The 19420-nt window shown below is 42.7% G+C and overlaps 1 protein-coding gene across 1 annotated transcript in view; it reads left to right on the forward strand.

Annotated features, from left to right (window-relative positions):
* The window catches only part of LOC139566736 (uncharacterized), a 36758-nt gene extending 34560 nt beyond the window's left edge, over positions 1-2198 (forward strand). The window contains exon 13 of the mRNA XM_071388013.1: positions 1529-2198. Within this exon, the coding sequence (XP_071244114.1) occupies positions 1529-1813 (285 nt within the window). The 3' untranslated portion in view covers positions 1814-2198. The remainder of the gene's footprint in view (positions 1-1528) is intronic.
* Positions 2199-19420: the final 17222 nt, after the last annotated feature.

Genomic DNA, 19420 nt, shown 5'->3' on the forward strand with positions numbered 1-19420 from the left:
GAAGATGACGTACGGCGTAGTAAAATACGTCACGATGTGAGTGCGGCATCACAGCGTTCCCCTCTGCTCATGTGTCCCCTCTGCGCGCATGTGTTCAAATGTGTTAACCAGAATTGGGTCTTGGTCAGTTTTTGGATTGTATGCAATAAGTCCCCTGATTACTTAGCTAACTTGGCGCAAAGACACAATGATATTCTAACCAAATTCTTGATGTACTGCATTTCCTATTATTTACTAGATGAAAACAATGTGATGCATGGAACATAATACATCAATCAATAAATAGTATATCAAGAAGTTATGAGAAGTGTTACCTTACATCCTTGCATTGGCTAGACAGTGTCAATAAGTATATTGTTGAGCATTGACAGTAGCTAAACTAACCACCTCTTTCCCCCCAATCTCTCTCTCAGGTGAAGGACATCTCACTGGAGGCCACAGGAGCTTTGTGAAGCCAGCGGGACACAATACATGGAGAGATGACCAACCAATCACTGTTGATGAGGGGAGTGGAACCTCAACCCAGCACGTTATCGTGATAGAGGTTAGAGCGCATTCCCTACGACATTGTTATCCAATTCAACTCATGTACCGGTAATAAACTCCTCTCTTCATGTGTCAGTCTGAAGATGCAGAGGCTGCAGGTCCTGGGGTCAAGCAGGAGGGGTCTGAAGGAGAGGAGGACCCATGGCACAGCAGAGACATCCAGACTGGAGCAGCATCTGGAGTGCCCCCTGTAGCAACGGAGGACCCCACCTCCCCTGCCCAGCCCAGGATCCGACACTGCATCACGGAGGTCAGTGGAATGCCGAACTCCGCCCTCAAGTCAGAGACCAACACCAAGACAGTAACTGAAACACACAGGCTATTACACACAGGAACTGACCACAGATCAGACCCAGAGAGACTGGGGCCACTCGGCTGTCCTCCTGCTCCCGGTTCCGAATACTTACCGGTATTTCACCAGAGCCAGAAGACGGTTCAATCCCGTGGAGATGGTGATGCGTTAGACACTGGTGTTGATGATCCGTCTTGTTCTTACTCTACAGAGATGGACCCTGGCAACATATCCTTGTGTTTAGAGACACAGAATGATCTGTCTAGAGGGGGGTGGAACCGGTACACTAGTAGTGTATACTCTGAAGGGTGCCTAGATAAGAAAGGGGAGGTTATAGTCGTTGATGAAGTGACTGTGAAAATGGAGGGCGACATTTCTCTCACATGGAATGCAGATAGTCACCTAGGTGACGGACACTCACAAGGCAGAGACTTCTTAGATTACAGGGAAAGTTTAGAGACAAATCCAAATGTTGCGACCCACTCCCCTTTACACACACTCAGGGATCGGGACCCGGTGTCCACATCAATGGGGCCTTTCGATTCACACAGCCTTTTCGATCAGGTATTGAACTCAAACAGGTCTAGAGCCCAGGCTCGGGAAGGGGGAGCAACATCAGACAGTAGTAAAGAGAAACGGTTCCTCTGCATGTTCTGTAACAAAGGCTTCAGCTGCCTCCAGAAGGTGGAGATTCACCAGAGGTTCCACACAGGGGTGAAACCTTTCAGCTGTAACCAGTGTCACATGTGCTTCGCCCAGGCTGGTGACCTGAAGAGGCACCAGAGGGTCCACACAGGGGAGAAACCCTACAGCTGCCCCCAGTGTGAGAAGAGGTTCTCCCGCCTGGACAAACTGAAAATGCACCTGAAAGTCCACACGGGAGAGAGGCCGTTCTCCTGTACACACTGCAGGAAGAGGTTCTCAGAGAGGAGCTACCTCAGGATACACCAGCAGAAAAAACATTCCACTCTATAACATAGAAAGTAACCCTTCCACTCAATAGCTTCTGAGGTTTAGATCAAATCCTGCATTATAGACAAAGATTTAATTTGTATTGTCAGCGGAAAAGATCCACAGATGAATTTGGAATAACAAGAGTAACAGATTTGAATATTCCTGGGTAGAATATTGCATCCAGACATTGTGTGATATATAAGGCATATATTAGCCTAAAAAGTCTGATACATATTGTGTTTGTACTGTGTAGGATATATGTTCACAAATGCCTATTTGATTACTTCCATTAAACTACCTAATTTTTTTAAGTTCATGCATATTTTTAGTTGAGACGTGTATGTGTGGTTTTCATATGGTGTATTTAACACTTGTTTATGTTCAATAAACACAAAATGGGACTTTTCACTTTGACTTTCATTGAAACTGTCTTTAGTATACATCACATCTGATCTCACCCTATTCTACATACACCCAAGAGCACTTTATAACTAATATACACTTACTAAATATACCTACACATACCCACACACTAACAAACACTTGATGTACACGTCAAAATAGTTTATTCAGGTTTGTCTGATGATGACTTTTGACTATTTTTACCCACATCATATTTATGTCCACCATGATGTGTTTAACAACAGTGAAGTCATTCTATAACTACAGTATAGGACTCAAATGTAGTAGAGATGGGGAAACACATTTTAAAAGTGTGTTTATTATCTGTGTGTGTGTACTTGAGGGAGTGTATGTCTGTGTAATCTGTATTACAACTCTCTTCCAGGAGGAGGGTCCAGAGTTGCTGCTGGTGAAGGAGGAGGGTCTGGGGAACCCTGAGGGGACCATGGTCATGGAGGACAACCAGACTACACCTCCTCCTGAACCCGCAGAGGAACAAGCTGAGCAGCACAGGACCACACACAGTCTCACTGAGGTGAGCCCACTGTGAACTACTGTCTGAATGGTATTAGTATCCTGTATCCACAAAGCCTCTGAGTAGGAGTGCTGATCTGGGATCAGTTTTGCCTTTTAGATCATAATGAATAAGACTATATGCAGGTGGGGACCTGATCTTAGATCAGCACTCATACTCTGAGATGCTTTGTGGATACAGGCCTATAATGAATACAGGCCTATAACTACACTGTATTCAAAGGATTAGCCAGCTGGCTAGGCTATGGCTGGTTCTGGGGATGGATTTGTAATAAGCATTTAGGGAAAACAAAAAATGGATAGGAGAAACCAGTCTTTGACTTCGCCATCTGTTGTTATCGCCAAAGTTTTCACATCTTCCAAAAAATGTGGCCGCGAGTTCGCCCTAGAAATAATTTGAAAGAATAAGTTCAAGCTCCGGTTATATGGATAACTGTAGAACAGTTGAAGACGCGTTTTTCTACACGGTAATGGACACGGTGCAACCTTTGTTAGGCTGCGAGCAGGCTATTCGGCTGCGGTACAGCAAAGTCAAATCCAATGATCATGGTTCTCACAGGGGAAGTGAAATTATAGGCTTCAATGACTTTGCTAATGATGCGCGCCCAAATGACAAGTAACAACACCCTGAGCGTATCGGACATGAAACACCAATACAAATGTAACAACAGAATAAATAAACAGGTTCCTTGAATTTTCGTGGCTGCCTTTTCATTATAGGATAGACACTTGTGTTTTTTAGCTGCACCAATCAAAGCACAACTTTAGTGGTCAAAACCATTTATCTCGGGGGGGCGGGGTTGCAAAATGCAATCATATCACGCAGTTATAACATTTCTAAAATGGTCAGATAGTTTTTTTTAATACAAAATAGATACATGTGTGTTAATTTATCAATGGATTATGATAATTTTCTGTTAAACTGTTTGGCTCAGCTCAGTCTCAACTCGCGGGTTGGTAGAACTTTGCAGGTGTTTCTAATTAATAAACAATGCCATGCTGGTCGGTGGTAACGTTCAAATAAAACCCAGGCCTGAAAAGAAACATATCCTGAAAATAATTTGCATTTCATCTCATAGGAAAGACACAGAATTGTCACGGATTTCCCACTTCAGATTTTCTATTTCAAGCCCAAATATGTCATACTTTGACAAAAATGAGGACCTATTGACGTAAATCGTTGTACAACATCATGGTAAGCTCTGGCCATCATATTTCAGGAAAATAAAAGTGAATTTCTGCTTTTGTGGATCTGTAAGTGTGGGACCATGTCTTTGAATTATCAAACCATTAGAGTTTCAAGTAATCAAGTCAATGTACACGTTTGCATAGTATCAAATTAACAAATATGTTTGCATAGTACTCATAGCAATCCCTCATTGGCCAATCAGAAGATGCTCCATAGCAGGGTGCTCATATCAGATTTCTTGATCCAACATCCTCTCACTCTGTATCTCTTACAGTCAGTAGACATGGAGGATGGGAAGCCTGATCTGCTGCTGGTCAAAGAGGAGACAATAGAAGACGGACCAGAGAGCATTGACCTGCTGAGTGGATTAAAGATGGGGGAGCAAGGTAAGGGAGAAATACATATAGCCTACATACAGTAATATCTTCATTCATAAAATGAAATCAACATGACTTATGTTTACATAAAAAAACACACATTATATTGGATGAACTTCACCAGGTACTGACTCAAAAATCTCCACATGTAGAGTTCTCTCTGCCGTGTTTGTAAAGTCTATTTTCGAACCTCTTCTTGCAGGTGGTTGGCTGGAGGCTAACAGAGGAGACTGGGAGGCCATCTTGGATTCCCAGACCGGTGAAGCCAAGGGCCTGGGGGACGACATCACTGAGAAGGCCAGGACCAGAGGCGACATAGTCGAGGTCAGTGGATGGGACAGCATCCTCAACTCTGGGCTGGGGAACAACACTGTTAACCAGAAACACAGTTGACTACAAAACAACAACCAAACTTAGTTTCCATGACAACAGACTGGCCGAGACCAGGGTGAGGCGTAGATTTGGTCGATGGAGAAGTGTCGTATGTGGCGGGAGAGAACAGACACAGAATCGGCTAGCGATGCTCCGTCCTGGTCCTATAGTTGTGATTCAGAGAGACTGATGGCGCCTCAGGTTAACCCCCTAACAGGTGCTGCCTTCAGCCTGCCTTCTATAGGATCTATCAACTGGAATATGGACCCTGCGACAACACAGACACTCCCTGGCCTTCATCCTCCTCACACTCTCCTAATGTTAAACCAGACTAAATAGCTACACAAGCCCATTGACAAATGACAGTAGTAGTAACGCTATCAGCAGATCCTGTGGCAAAGAGAAGCGCTTCCAGTGATCATTCTGTGGGAAAGCCTTCAGTTTCACCAAACAGCTGGAGATCCACCAGAGGATGCACACAGGGGAGAAAGAATTTGGCGGCCGCCTGTGTGAGAACAGGCTCTCCAACCAGTAGTACTGCGCAATTAACAGAAATGTAGATTATTTTTCAATTTTTAAACAACTAATTGACCGATGTTAGTTCAATTATTTGAATTCCATTCGTTTTTTTCTGTGAGAGAATGCAGCAATTTCTCTAGAGAAGTCAGATCAAGCCCAAATTGTGCAATGTAGTAGGGAGTTGTAGTTTCCAACAGGACAATATTCTACGTAGTTTAGCACAGAAAACGTGGTAATTAACTACAATGACCATAATCCATTGCGTGCCTAGAGACCAAAGAAGATGTGATCGAGAGGGATAGAGAGCAGTTGCTTTACCTGAAAATACATGATCTAAGATTGATATTTGGTAGTCAGTCATAAAAGTATGCCTTATTTAGTTTGAAGAACTATTAAGATTGTGATTTTTGTCAGACAGCATAGGCATCTCTACAGAGATGATGACTTGGAATGAAATAATAAAGTCATCAAATAGGCCTAAAAACGTACAATAATCGAACCGAAACCAAACCAACCTCAAACAGCAGCAATCGCTCAGCACTACCCACCAGCACCACCTGAAGGGGCACCACAGAGTCCACTCAGGGGAAAAACCCTACAGCTGCCAACAGTGGGAGAATCTCTCGCCAGGACCAGCTGGAGATGCACCTGAAGATCCACATGGGAGAGGGGAGCTACCTCAGGACACACCAGCAGAAAATGCTGATGAAAAATGCTAAAAATGCTTCACGGATAAAGAGTTGACAACCTGTCATGTTGTTTGATGCTGATGTTTTATAATGAGGAAATGATAGTGCCTTAACTTCCTGTCAAGTAAACATGAATTAAGTTAAAGAAAGATCGAGATAAGAACGTACAGATCAGTGTAATGTTGAACCTTTTCCAAAGTGTTCTAAAATGTATTTTATCAAAGCAAGGGTATTTTTTATAATAAACTCCAATGGCTCCATATTGTTAGGTACTTGAATCACAGTCATAGAGATGGCCTTGATTGTGGTTAACATTTTATAATGTCATGTTTCTGTGTGTACAACAAAGACTTTCTTATATGCACCTTTATGCTTTTCTGTTCAATTTGTGTTTACAGTCTGCAGTCCATGAGGACCTGCCGATATCCAGTGTTGCTGGAAGGAGAGACTGGACCTCTGAATTGGCTGGTCAGAAACCCTGGCCCCGGACCTAGATCAGGAGCCATCGCTCTTCGTTCCTGAGTCACAACCAGGACCAAACTACGAGGGACAGAGACTCCACCACACAGAACACAACCAGTGGACAGGTGGGCTGAACAACCTCAATCCTGGTGGTCATCAGAGAGACAGAGGCTCCAGTCAGGGATCCAGTCTGCAGCCCAGACCCTTCTCTTCACGGTCTCAGTGCAGGGATGAAGCAGGGCCTGGAGCTGATAGAGATAGACCCTCCTGTTCCTATGATACAAACACCACAGTATCCATGATGAACAGAGCAGGTCACCCTGGGCTTCAGCCTTCACAGAGTGGTGGGAGACCCCCCCCCCCCCCCCCTGGTGAGAGTCTAACAGGAAGTCTGTCTTCTCCTTCAGGATATTGTCTAATGCCTGGTGAATGGGTTCAGGGGAAGCCTGGGTCCAGCCTTCCTCAGTTACCTCATGGTTACCCCACCAATACAGACAGGGTCAGGATGGGTGTTCACCACAAGAGGTACCTATCCTATAACACAGCACACAATCCCAACAACACCCAAACAATGGCTAGAGGTCAAGGAGGGAGCTCTAGTGTCATTGGGTCACAACGTAAGAGAACGAGCATTAGGATGGACGCCGACAAGCCGTACACCTGCCCCACATGTGGGAAGCGCTTTGCTGAGGGCGAACTATGTAAAGAGGCACCAGACCATTCCCACCAAGGACTTTCAAGTGCAAACTATGTTACAAGAGCTTCTCCTTCCAGAATAACCTTACCAGACATGAGTGTCCACAACAGGGAGAAATCATAGCAGTGTGGCTTGAGATGTAAACAGGGGATATCTGGGAACCATTCTTTAGCTGACATATTATAGTTATCATGTGAAGTGTCTTGGGGTAAGAGTTTTCTTTCTGTGTCCTTTCACATTCTGAGATGATACCGGCTTGTTGTTTGGTGTGCTGGCATAACCGAAACACTGTCATTGAAGTGTAACACTGTATTTTCCCTCAATTTGGTTTTTCCGATGTTCTATTCATAACAAATATACCCCAACATTATGTGGTACCTGTTTCTTTATGTACCAAACATTTTTAAATAGGTGATCAAACCAGTTGATATGTTGACTCTGCTTGTTTATCATTTAGAATTTAAATTGGCCTTGGTTTCATTGGCTTCCTTCAAACCTATATAGGTTTCTGTCCTTGCCACTGATGGGATCAAGCCAGCCATTCTTTTCAGGTCATTTACGGTAATGTATCCACCACACTTGTAGTGAAAGGTCGTGGGGATGGCAATCGGCAGATGTATCACAGAGACCAACTGGCTGTATACACGGGAGAGCTGATGGCAGTACTGTTGTCCTTGCAATGGGGAGGGTTGAGGGGTGTTCGGATTCGTGTGCAGTATTGATGAGTGAAGTCCTTCAGATCACGGAGGAGACAAGACATGCTATATGAGGCACTCCAAATTCATTCCCGGTGATGCAGATGGGTGTACAGATTTGTTTGGCTTGTGTCCCCGCCCAAGTGGGGGTGGAAGAGAATGAAGAAGTAGATGTGCTAGCTAGACAGGCCCTTAGGAGAGAGGCGGTGCCCATGAGCAAGGCAGAGGCTAAGGGTGATATGGACAGTGGTGGTGCAGAGATGGCAGGAGCAGTGGAACTGCTTATAGACATAAGGTTAGGCATGTATTCCAAGTAGGCTACAGCGGAAAGCCGGGGAGGACGACAGGAGAGAGGAGGCCATCTTTACAAGGCTACGGGTGGGACACAGCAGGCTGAATAAGACATTAAGGGCTCTATTGCTCGTTGGCAATTTTGACTTGTTGAAATTGGCGCTCTGCTATTTTCTAACCCTTGCGCCAGGGTTGCTAATTTACCTGTTTAACGTCAACTCGCTGAGATGGGAGGGGTGGGAATATTTGAGATGTGTCCTTAAAAACGTGCACCAAACTGCCAATTTCGGGCAGCCAACTGGAGATATGTAAGAGTGAGAAGCTTACAGAGGCATAAATATCATACCCCCACTCAAAATAAAATTGCTAACCTCCCCTGTTATTGGTAATGGTAATGGTGAGAGGTTAGCATGTCGTAGGGGTAGGGTTTTTGTGCCTTTGACTTTCTCACTCATCATTATTCACGATTCGTTCATGATTATCTGCAATCGTGGTAGCATCCACATTAATGTAGCTGTGTACAGAAACAAATGATATTCTTATTTACAATAAAAGTGACACCAAAATGATACAATACATTATTTACCATTTAATTTATATTGGGCACAACAATCCCCTCATATGAAACATTTGATCTCAAATCCAAAATGCTGGAGTAGAGACCCAAATTAAAAGTTTTAGCTTCAATGTCCAAATAAATATGTAGGGGAGTGTACGTCAGTGTATTTAGTCTACAGTCCTTGACCTCAAGCTGTTTGCAGTAAACGGTCTATTACAGTGGTCACCAACCGGTCGATCACGACCGACTGGTCGATCTTTAAGGCAATCCTAGTGCATCACCAAATATTTCTGTAGAACAGCCAACGATAAAGGCTTGTGCTCCGTTTGTTTTCGTGTTGCGCTGTTGGTGCACTAGATTCAGAAGCCATGTGCGTCGGGTAGGCAAAGTGATAGTCCTGCGTTTTTATTATTAGTACCTCGTGTCTATTTTAATATCGAGGAATATTTACCTTTCTATGGTCATAGGAGTTTCGCCATCATCATAGGAGTTTTTACTCGAGTTTCGCCATCAGGTGGAAGACAGTCCCCTCTCTAGTCAGTCTCACCAGAGAAAAGTAGAGAGCAGGGACCGTGAGAGGCAGACACCCTCTGCTGCTCTTTCCTTCCCTCCGCTCAGACTAATGCTGTGTTCAAAACAACTGGGAACTCAATAATCTCAGACTTCGGTTCGTTCAAGACAGCTGGAAATTTAGACTGGGAAAAATAGTTTTGAACGGTCATTCCACCTGGTGAGAAGGTGGAAAGCTGAAATGGTCCACCCACACAGACAGTGTGGTGAAGAAGGTGCAACAGCGCCTCTTCAACCTCAGGAGGCTGAAGAAATTTGGCTTGGCCCCTAAGACCTTCAGAAACTTTTACAGATGCACCATTGAGAGCATCCTGTCGGGCTGTATCACCGCCTGGTACGGCAACTGCACCGCCCGTAACCACAGGGCTCTCCCGAGGGTGGTGCGGTCTGCCCAACGCATCACCGGGGGCACACTGCCTGGCCTCCAGGACACCTACAGCACCCGATGTCACAGGAAGGCCAAAAAAATAATCAAGGACATCAACCACCTGCGCCACGACCTGTTCACCCCGCTATCATCCAGAAGGCGAGGTCAGTGCATGTGCATCAAAGCTGGGACCAAGAGACTGAAAAACAGCTTCTATCTCAAGGCCATCAGACTGTTAAATAGCCATCACTAGCCAGCTACCACCCTGCACCTTAGAGGCTGCTGCCCTATATGCATAGACATGGAATCACTGGCCATGTTAATAATGGAACACTAGTCACTTCAATAATGTTTACATACTGCTTTACTCATCATCTGCATATACTGTATTCTATTCTACTGTATTTTAGTCAATGCCACTCCTACATTGCTCGTCCTAATATTTATATATTTCTTAATTCCATTCTTCTACTTTTAGATTTGTATATTGTTGTCAATTGTTTGATACTACTGCACTGTTGGAGCTAGGAACACAAGCATTTCGCTACACCCGCAATAACATCTGCTAAATATGTGTATGTGACCAATAAAATTTGATTTGAACTCGGAATTCCAAGTCAAAAACAGGCATCTCTCTAGAGCTCCGACCTGAAGATCACGGACATCATGATTTTACCTCGTTTTTTCCCCAGAGTTCCCGGTTGTCTTGAAGGCACCATGGTCATTAGATGCAGGTACCATCAGTCCAGTAAAATAAAAAGCAAATTATTTACAAATAATTTCAATTTATGCTCAGCGAGTGCTACACAAACTGATCTATTTTGTTATCAAAGCTAGAGTTTTGAAATATGATATGGTCTGAGAAGAAGAATATTGTCAGGCCAGGCATATAGCCATTATGCTGTGACAATGTATTAGGCCTACTGCACAAACCTCATTCCTACAGAACAGTTTTTAATAGGTTAATGTAAAAAGTAATGTATTAAAAAATTTATCCGTGGTAGATCTCTGCTTGCTTTTTGACTGAAAAAGAGATCTTGAGTCAGAAAAGGTTGGTGACCACTGGTCTATAAGCTACCTTCAGGTTGTGTGATGACTGAGATGAAATATTAAACATAAACTAAAGTGGACATGTACTTGGTCTCTACAAATAGGGTCAGAGTGTACAACCTGTTTACTTCTGTTATGGAGGGTAATTAGCCACAAACCCCTCATTAACCCTTTGTTAACTAATTTGAAACATGCTTGCAAATACCTGGTTTTAGAGAGACAGTAATCCTTGGCTAGATAAAGGACAGTTGAATATTTACCTTACTGAGGTGATGTAGATGGAATAAAGTCATTATATTGTATTATATTTTATTCTATTTCTACTCTGTTCTTGCTAACACACACATGAGATTTGATGTAATAGGCAGTACCGTATTTCAAAGAACAGCGCATTCCGCCAATACACCAAAGAAGAAGAAGCATTCGTTTTGGTTTTGACAATGTTGTATACAGCTACGACCGGAAGTGACTTTTTCGTAGCAGGTTAGGGGTTTTGTCTAGAAGTGATGCAGATTTTGTCAAAACACCAGTCTCAACGTCAACAGTGAAGAGGCGACTCCGGGATGCTGGCCTTCTAGGCAGAGTTCCTCTGTCCAGGTTCTGTGTTCTTTTGCCCATCTTAATCTTTTCTTTTTATATGCCAGTCTGAGATATGGCTTTTTTTTTGCAACTCCGGAGACGCCTCTTCACTGGTGACGTTGAGGCTGGTGTTTTGCCTTGCCATGCTGTCAATCCAGCATGACTTCTGCCATGTTCAAAACAACTGGAAACTCAGAAAAGTGGAAATCTTCAACTTCAGTGAGTTCAAGACAACTGGGAACTCTGAAAAAGTGAGCTCTGACTGGGAAAATACGTTTTGAACGGTCATCCAACTTGGAATTCTAAGTCGGGAACTCTGGCCTCTTTCTAGAGCTCCGACCTGAAGATCACTGACGTCATAATTCAACCTTATTTTTTTCAGAGTTCCCAGTTGTGTTGAATGCACCATAAATCCAGAGAATGTCAGACTTTGATGACAAAGTTGATGACAAAATTTGCCCACAAGGACCGCCGCGCCACCTTCCTGTTCAAGTGAGCACAACAGGTGGGGCTCAAAACTGCCCTGAATGATGGGTTGCCAATGAGAGGGGGCATAGTGGTTGAAGACAAAATGCTGTAAAGTAAGAAAGAGGGGCAGAGAAGTGCAAGCCTGTCAGTACTATTAATGTTTGAGAAGGTTTTGCCTAAGAAAGTACAGATGGGCTTCCTGGCTTTCACTGTTAGAGAGTTTGTCCCACCTTCATTAAGGTGTTTTAAATGCCAAAGAATGGGACATGTAGCAGCTCTGTGCAAAGGAAAGAAAATATGTGCCAAGTGGAGACATGATTATGGTGAATGTGTGAACAATGTCAAGGTTAACTGTTGATTATTTTTGTGGGGGGGGGGGGGCATGGTGCAGCAATTGGTGGATGCCAGGTGCAAAAAGAGGCTAGAGAGGCCCAAAGATATAAAATCACTCATAATGTATCTTATGCAGAGGCTGCAAGGCAGATTGGTGGAACTATTGGGCAGAATGATGTAGATAATCGGGTTACTCCTGGAATAAGTGGACCTACTGTAGGAAATATTACTTATGTTGGTCCTGACACGGATACGAGACCTGTTCAGAAATCTTACTCTCACAAATGTGTTGTGTCAAAGGACACCTTGATAGTTCATCAGATTGACTTCATAGCCGTCATTGGAAAGGTGATCAACCTGGCGGCGTTTGTGGAAGGAAGAACTGCCAGGTTGAAGATCACTGGAAGCCCCAACGTTTTTTAGGAGTAACAGATGTTAATGTCGCCATGATTGTTGATATGTTGACTCCTAATAATACTAATGATGTAATGTCTCAGTGTGATGGTAATTCGAGTTATTGTCATCCTTTAGTGGAATTCCAGATGCCTTATTGCTAACGGTCAGGATTTTAAGGAATATGTCATTGATTTAGAGATCAAACCTGATGTGATATGTGTTCAAGAAACATGGCTTAGACCAGATCTTGTTTTTATTATTCCTGGTTATTGTTCAATCAGACCTGACAGATCAATTGGACAGGGTGGTGGCTGTGCTATGTTCATAAGGGAATGTCTTGTATATCCTAATACACCTGTCCCATCTGAATATGAATGTGTGATGGTGAAAATCTACAGTGCAGGTAGTACTATTAAGTTTAAAAAAAATGTACAACACTTGTCATCAACTATCTGTAGAGATGTTTGCTGAAATATCAGTAGAATTGGGCTCTAGAGAGATGGTGCAGTGACTTTAATGCACATAAATAGTTTGAGGAAGAACATACAGATGCTGATGGTACTATTGTGGAAGATGTGATGGAAACAAGCATTTATAATTAGTATGTCTTAACGATGGATGTGGTACAAGAGTTGTTGTTAGAGGGGTTACATCCTGCCTGGAACTCACAATGGCTTCTAACTCTATTGCATCTAAGTGTGAATGTAATGTAATGGATGATTCTACTGTTGGAAGTGATCATTTCCCGATTTTGGGTTACCATGATTTGTTCCTGATTTGGTGTACCATGAACTGTGATGTTCCTATTCCAGGTAAAGTACCATTCAGAAGATGGGGCTTTCATAAAGCAGACTGGGAAAAGTTTGGTAATCATTGCTTAAAGTCTGTTGGAGAGTTGTCTTTAGAGAAGCTGGTTGATGTATGTTCTGCCTCTGTGACCTCTCTAATTTTGAGTGCTACAAATGTATACAGTGCCTTCGGGAAGTACTCAGACCCCTTGACTTTTTCCACATTTTCTTACATTACAGCCTTGTTCTAAAATGTATTATATTGTTTTTTTCCACCCTCAATCGACACACAATACCCCATAATGACAAAGCAAAAACAGGTTTTTAGAAATGTTTAATTTACATAAGCATTCAGACCCTTTACTCAGTACTTTGTTGAAGCACCTTTGGCAGCGATTACAGCATTGAGTCTTCTTGGGTATGACGCTACAAGCTTGGCACACCTGTATTTGGGGAGTTTTTCCCCATTCCTCTCTGCAGATCCTCTCAAGATCTGTCAGGTTGGTTGGGGAGCATTGCTGCACAGCTATTTTCAGGTCTCTCCAGAGATCGGGTTCAAGTCCGGGCCACTCAAGGACATTCAGAGACTTGTCCCGAAGCCACTCCTGCATTGTCTTGGCTGTGTGCTTAGGGTCGTTGTGCTGTTTGAAGGTGAACCTTCGCCCCAGTCTGAGGTCCTGAGCGCTCTGGAGCAGGTTTTCATCAAGTATCTCTCTGTACTTTGCTCTGTTCATCTTTGCCTCTCCCAGCCCCTGCTGCTGAAAAACATCCCCACAGTATGATGCTGCCACCACCATGCTTCACCATAGGGATGGTGCCAGGTTTCCTCCAGACATGACACTTGGCATTCAGACCAAAGAGTTCAATCTTGGTTTCATCAGACCAGAGAATCTTGTTTCTCATGGTCTGAGGTGCCTTTTGGCAAACTCCAAGCGGGCTGTCATGTGTCTTTTACTGAGTGGCTTCTGCCTGGCCACTCTACCATAAAGGCCTGATTGGTGGAGTGCTGCAGAGATGGTGTCCTTCTGGAAGGTTCTCCCATCTCCACAGAGGAACTCAAGAGCTCTGTCAGAGTAACCATCGGGTTCTTAGTCACTTCCCTGATCAAGGCCCTTCTCCCCCGATTGCTCAGTTTGAGCAAGGCCACTGTGTTCTTGGGGATCCATTTTCTGGTACCCTTCCCCAGATCTGTGCCTCCACACAATCCTGTCTTGGAACTCTACGGACAATTCCTTTAACCTCATGGCTTGGTTTTTGCTCTGACATGCACTGTCAACTGTGGGACCTTATATAGACAGGTGTGTGCCTTTCCAAATCATGTCTAATCAATTGAATTTACCACAGGTGGACTCCAATCAAGTTGTAGAAACATCTCAAGACTGATCAATGGAAACAGGATGCACCTGAGCTCAATTTCGAGTCTCATAGCAAAGGGTCAGAATACTTATGTAAATAAGGTATTTCTGTTTTTTATTTGTAATTTGCAAAAATTTCTAAAACATGTTTTTGGTTTGTCATTATGGGATATTGTGTGTAGATCGATGAGGGTTTGTTTTATTTAATCCATTTTAGAATAAGGCTGTAATGTGACAAAATGTGGAAAGAGTCAAGGGGTCTGAATACTTTCCGAAGGCATGTGCCAGTGAGTGAAGTGGGTGAGGAAAGGAAGGTGATTCCTTGGTGGACTGAAGAGTTCACAGTGGCTATTTGAGAAAGAAATAGGGCTTACAGAGTGTTGTTGTAACGATTTTCTTCTTCTTCCGATGAGGAATATGAAGGATCGTACCAAAATGCAGCGTGGTAAGTGTCCATGTTAAATTTATTAACTGAACACGGGAAAAAGACAAAAATAACAAAGTGAATGACAACATAAATCGAAACAGTCCTGAATGGTGAAACAAACACAAAACAACTACCCACAAACACAGGTGGGAACAGGCTACCTAAGTATGGTTCTCAATCAGAGACAACGATTGACAGCTGCCTCTGATTGGGAACCATACTAGGCCAAACACAGAAATACAACACATAGAACAAAACATAGAATATAGAACATAGAATGCCCACCCCAACTCACGCCCTGACCAAACCAAAATAAAGACATAAAAAAGGAACTAAGGTCAGAACGTGACAGTTGTGTAGAAATATGACTCCTGAGAATCTATTTGGTTTCCAAAGGAAGAAAGCTTTATTACGTAGGTTCATTAAGTCTGGCAAGAGAAATGCATGGAGACAACATGTCTCTTGTAGAGCAGAACTGTTTTTTTTTTTTTTGTATTTATTTAACCTTTATTTAACTAGGCAAGTCAGTTAAGGACAAATTATTATTTACTGAGCTGGGGGATGTATGGTATATGTTAAAGAAGATGACTGGAAGAAGCAAGTCCACTCGAATTCCAGTTTTGGTTGTGGGTCAAAAAATGGCTGTAACTGATAAAGACAAAGCTGACTTGTTGGGGAAGACATTTGCTAGGGTACATAGTGGAGTTACTTTGGCTGAAGTACAGTTGAAGTCGGAAGTTTATATACACCTTAGCCAAATACATTTAAACTCCGTTTTACACAATTCCTGACATTTAATCCTAGTAAAAATTAGGATCACCACTTTATTTTAAGAATCTGAAATGTCAGAATAATAGTAGAGAGAATGATTTATTTCAGCTTTCATTTCTTTCATCACATTCCTGGTTGGTCAGAAGTTTACATACACTCAATTATTATTTGGTACCATTGCCTTTAAATTGTTTAACTTGGGTCAAACGTTTCGGGTAGCCTTCCACAAGCTTCCCACAATAAGTTGGGTCCTGACAGAGCTGGTGTAACTGAGTCAGGTTTGTAGCCCTCCTTGTAGCCTCCTTGCTCGAACACGCTTTTTCAGTTCTGCCCGCAAATGTTCTATGGGATTGAGGTCAGGGCGTTGTGATGGCCACTCGAATACCTTGACTTTGTTGTCCTTAAGCCATTTTGCCACAACTTTGGAAGTATACTTTGGGTCATTGTCCATTTGGAAGACCCATTTGCGACCAAGCTTTAACTTCCTGACTGATGTCTTAAGATGTTGCTTCAATATATCCCCATAATTTTCCTACCTCATGATGCCATCTATTTTGTGAGGTGCACCAGTCCCTCCTGCAGCAAAGCACCCCCACAACATGATGCTGCCACCCCCGTGCTTCACGGTTGGGATGGTGTTCTTCGGCTTGCAAGCATCCCCCTTTTTCCTCCAAACATAACGATGGTCATTATGGCTAAACGGTTGTATTTTTGTTTCATCAGACCAGATTACATTTCTCCCAAAAGTACGATCTTTGTCCCCAGGTGCAGTTGCAAACTGTAGTGTGGCTTTTTTATGGCGGTTTTGGAGCAGTGGCTTCTTTCTTGCTGAGCGGCCTTTCAGGTTATGTCAATATAGGACTCGTTTTACTGTGGATATAAATACTTTTGTACCTGTTTCCTCCAGCATCTTCACAAGGTCCTTTGCTGTTATTCTGGGATTGATTTGCACTTTTCGCTCCAAAGTACGTTCATCTCTAGGAGACAGAACGCGTCTCCTTCCTGAGCGGTATGACGGCTGCGTGGTCCCATGGTGTTTATACTTGCATACTATTGTTTGTACAGATGAACGTGGTACTTTCAGGCGTTTGGAAATTGCTCCCAAGGATGAACCACACTTGTAGAGGTCTACAATTTTTGGCGGATTTCTTTTGATTTTCCCATGATGTCAAGCAAAGAGCCACTGAGTTTGAAGGTAGGCCTTCATATACATCCACAGGTACACCTCCAATTGACTCAAATGATGTCAATTAGCCTATCAGAAGCCTCTAAATCCATGACATCATTTTCTGGAATTTTCTAAGCTGTTTAAAGGCACAGTCAACTTAGTGTATGTAAACTTCTGACCCACTGGAATTGTGATACAGTGAATTATAAGTTAAATAATCTGTCTGTAAACAATTGTTGGAAAAATGACTTGTGTCAAGCACAAAGTAGATGTCCTAACCGACTTGCCAAAACTATAGTTTGTTAACAAGAAATTTGTGGAGTGATTGAAAAACTAGTTTTAATGACTCCAACCTAAGTGTATGTAAACTTTTGACTTCAACTGTATATAAGCAACACCGGTGTGAGATTTTAAATGCTCATGTTAATGTGTATAAGAAAAGGGATACTGTTGACTCTTCTTTGGATGCAGTTTTTACCACACATGAGATGTGTTCAGCCTTAATAGGCTCTGGATATACAGCCCCAGGTCATGATCAGTTGTGCTATGGAATGTTTAAGCATCTACCTGATGAGGTCATACATGTTCTGCCTGGATTATTTCATATGATTTGGAGTGAGGGGGTTATACCTTCTGTTTGTAAACGTGCAGTAATATTACCTTTTGTAAAGCCTGGTAAGGACTCTTCATGTGCTGATAGTTACAGACCAATAGCACTGATCTCTAAATTGTGTGAACTGATGATTGTCATATTTCCTGGAACATAGATTTTTATTGAGTCAATGGCAAAGTGGATTCCATAAAGGTAGATCTACTTTGGATGCATTAGTAAAGGTGAGCAATGAAGTTGAAAAAACTCTGGTCATGAAGTAATGGCTACTGTCTTTTTTGACATTGAAAAGGCATAAATGTGATTAAGATGGATAGACTTGGTATTGGTGGGAGAATATACAGCTGAGTTTGTGTTCTTATTGAATCGCTCTTTTTTTAGTTAAAATAGGATCCATTTTATCTGATGCCTGTGGAGTTGACAATGGTATTCCTCAAGGCAGTGCTATCAGTCCTATTTTGTTCAATATTATGATTAACGATGTGTTTTTGAATGTTGTTAGGGGTATTGGGGCTTACCTATATGCTGATGATAGAGCTATTTGGAAGGGGGCAAGGAATATCTCTCATGTGACCAAATCTATTCAACAAGCTATAGTGGATTTTGAAAGATGGTCAATTGACTGGGGTTATAAATTGTCAGTGGTGAAAGTCTTGCTGTATGCTCTTCTCTAAGCAGAAAGTTGCTGATAATATACAGTTGTTTCTGTATGGACAGCCTATGGGGAGGGTTTCTAAGTACAAATATTTGGGTCTATGGTTCAATGAGCGATATACATGTAAATATCATATGTTATAAATGTTGAAACAAAGTGTAAGCAGGTGGTGAATCTTATGCGCTTGGTCTCTGGTTATGAATGTGGTGCTGACAGATAATCGTTGATGTATATTTATAGAGCTCTGATCAGAACGACAATTGATTACGGGTGTATAGTTTAGGGAACAGCGGCGAAGACTTGGCTTCAGAGGCTGGACAGAATCCAGTATATAGCTTTAAGGATATGCATTGGTGCATTTAAATCAACATCTGTATGTGCCTTACTAGTGGAGGTAGGTGAGATGCTTTTGGATATTCAGTGTAAAAAATGGTCATTAGCTTATTGGGTTAGGCTGAAAGGCTGTGAGGTTGACCATCCCACTGCTACTGTTCTAGATGACTGTTGGGAATATACTACGAGACAAGGCAGTGGTTTTGGTTGGACAGTTGGAAAGCTTGCTGATGAGTGGTCTGAGGGAGTTGGAGGTTGGCCCTTCTGTGGTGATAGGGGATGTTCCTCAGTGGTTACTCCTAGATCCTGTTGTTGATCTAACCTTGGTAGAGAAAAGAAAAGATAGGTCAGAAGTCAGTGATATAGGGAAACTGGTTGACAATTACATAGGTATTAGTTTTTATGCATTTTTACAGCTTTTCACAGATGGATCCAAGGACCCAGATAGTAGGTGCACAGGAGCAGGCGTTTACGTTCCTGAATTTGATGTGCAGATATGTAGAAGACTAACAGAGGAACTTTCCGTATACTCATTTGAACTGTGGAGGATGTACAACCAGTCAGAATTATAGTATGCTCAGATTCCCTGTCTGTATTGAATAGTTTATCATCTGGCAAATTGAATAGGAGTGATGTACTATTGGAGGCATTAATATTATTATGGAGAATTGAGAACCTAGGTATAGTAGTGAGATTCTGCTGGGTCCCAGCCCATTCGGTTGAGGAAGGGAATGAAATTGTAGACCAGATAGCCAAAAGAGCTTTGAAACAAGATGTAATTGATATTAATGTTCCACTGGGTAGAGGTGAGGCCAAATGTAGGATCAAAGCCATTTTGATTGATGTGTGGCAGAAGAGATAGGACTCTGAGACCAAGGGTCAGCATTTATATGCCCTCCGAAGAAAAGTCGGTGGACCAAGATTTAAAAGTCAGATTAGGAAGGATGAGGGGGTTTTTGCCCGATAGCGCCT

This window comes from Salvelinus alpinus, chromosome 39 (genome assembly GCF_045679555.1).
Source record: "Salvelinus alpinus chromosome 39, SLU_Salpinus.1, whole genome shotgun sequence".
Lineage (NCBI taxonomy): Eukaryota > Metazoa > Chordata > Actinopteri > Salmoniformes > Salmonidae > Salvelinus > Salvelinus alpinus.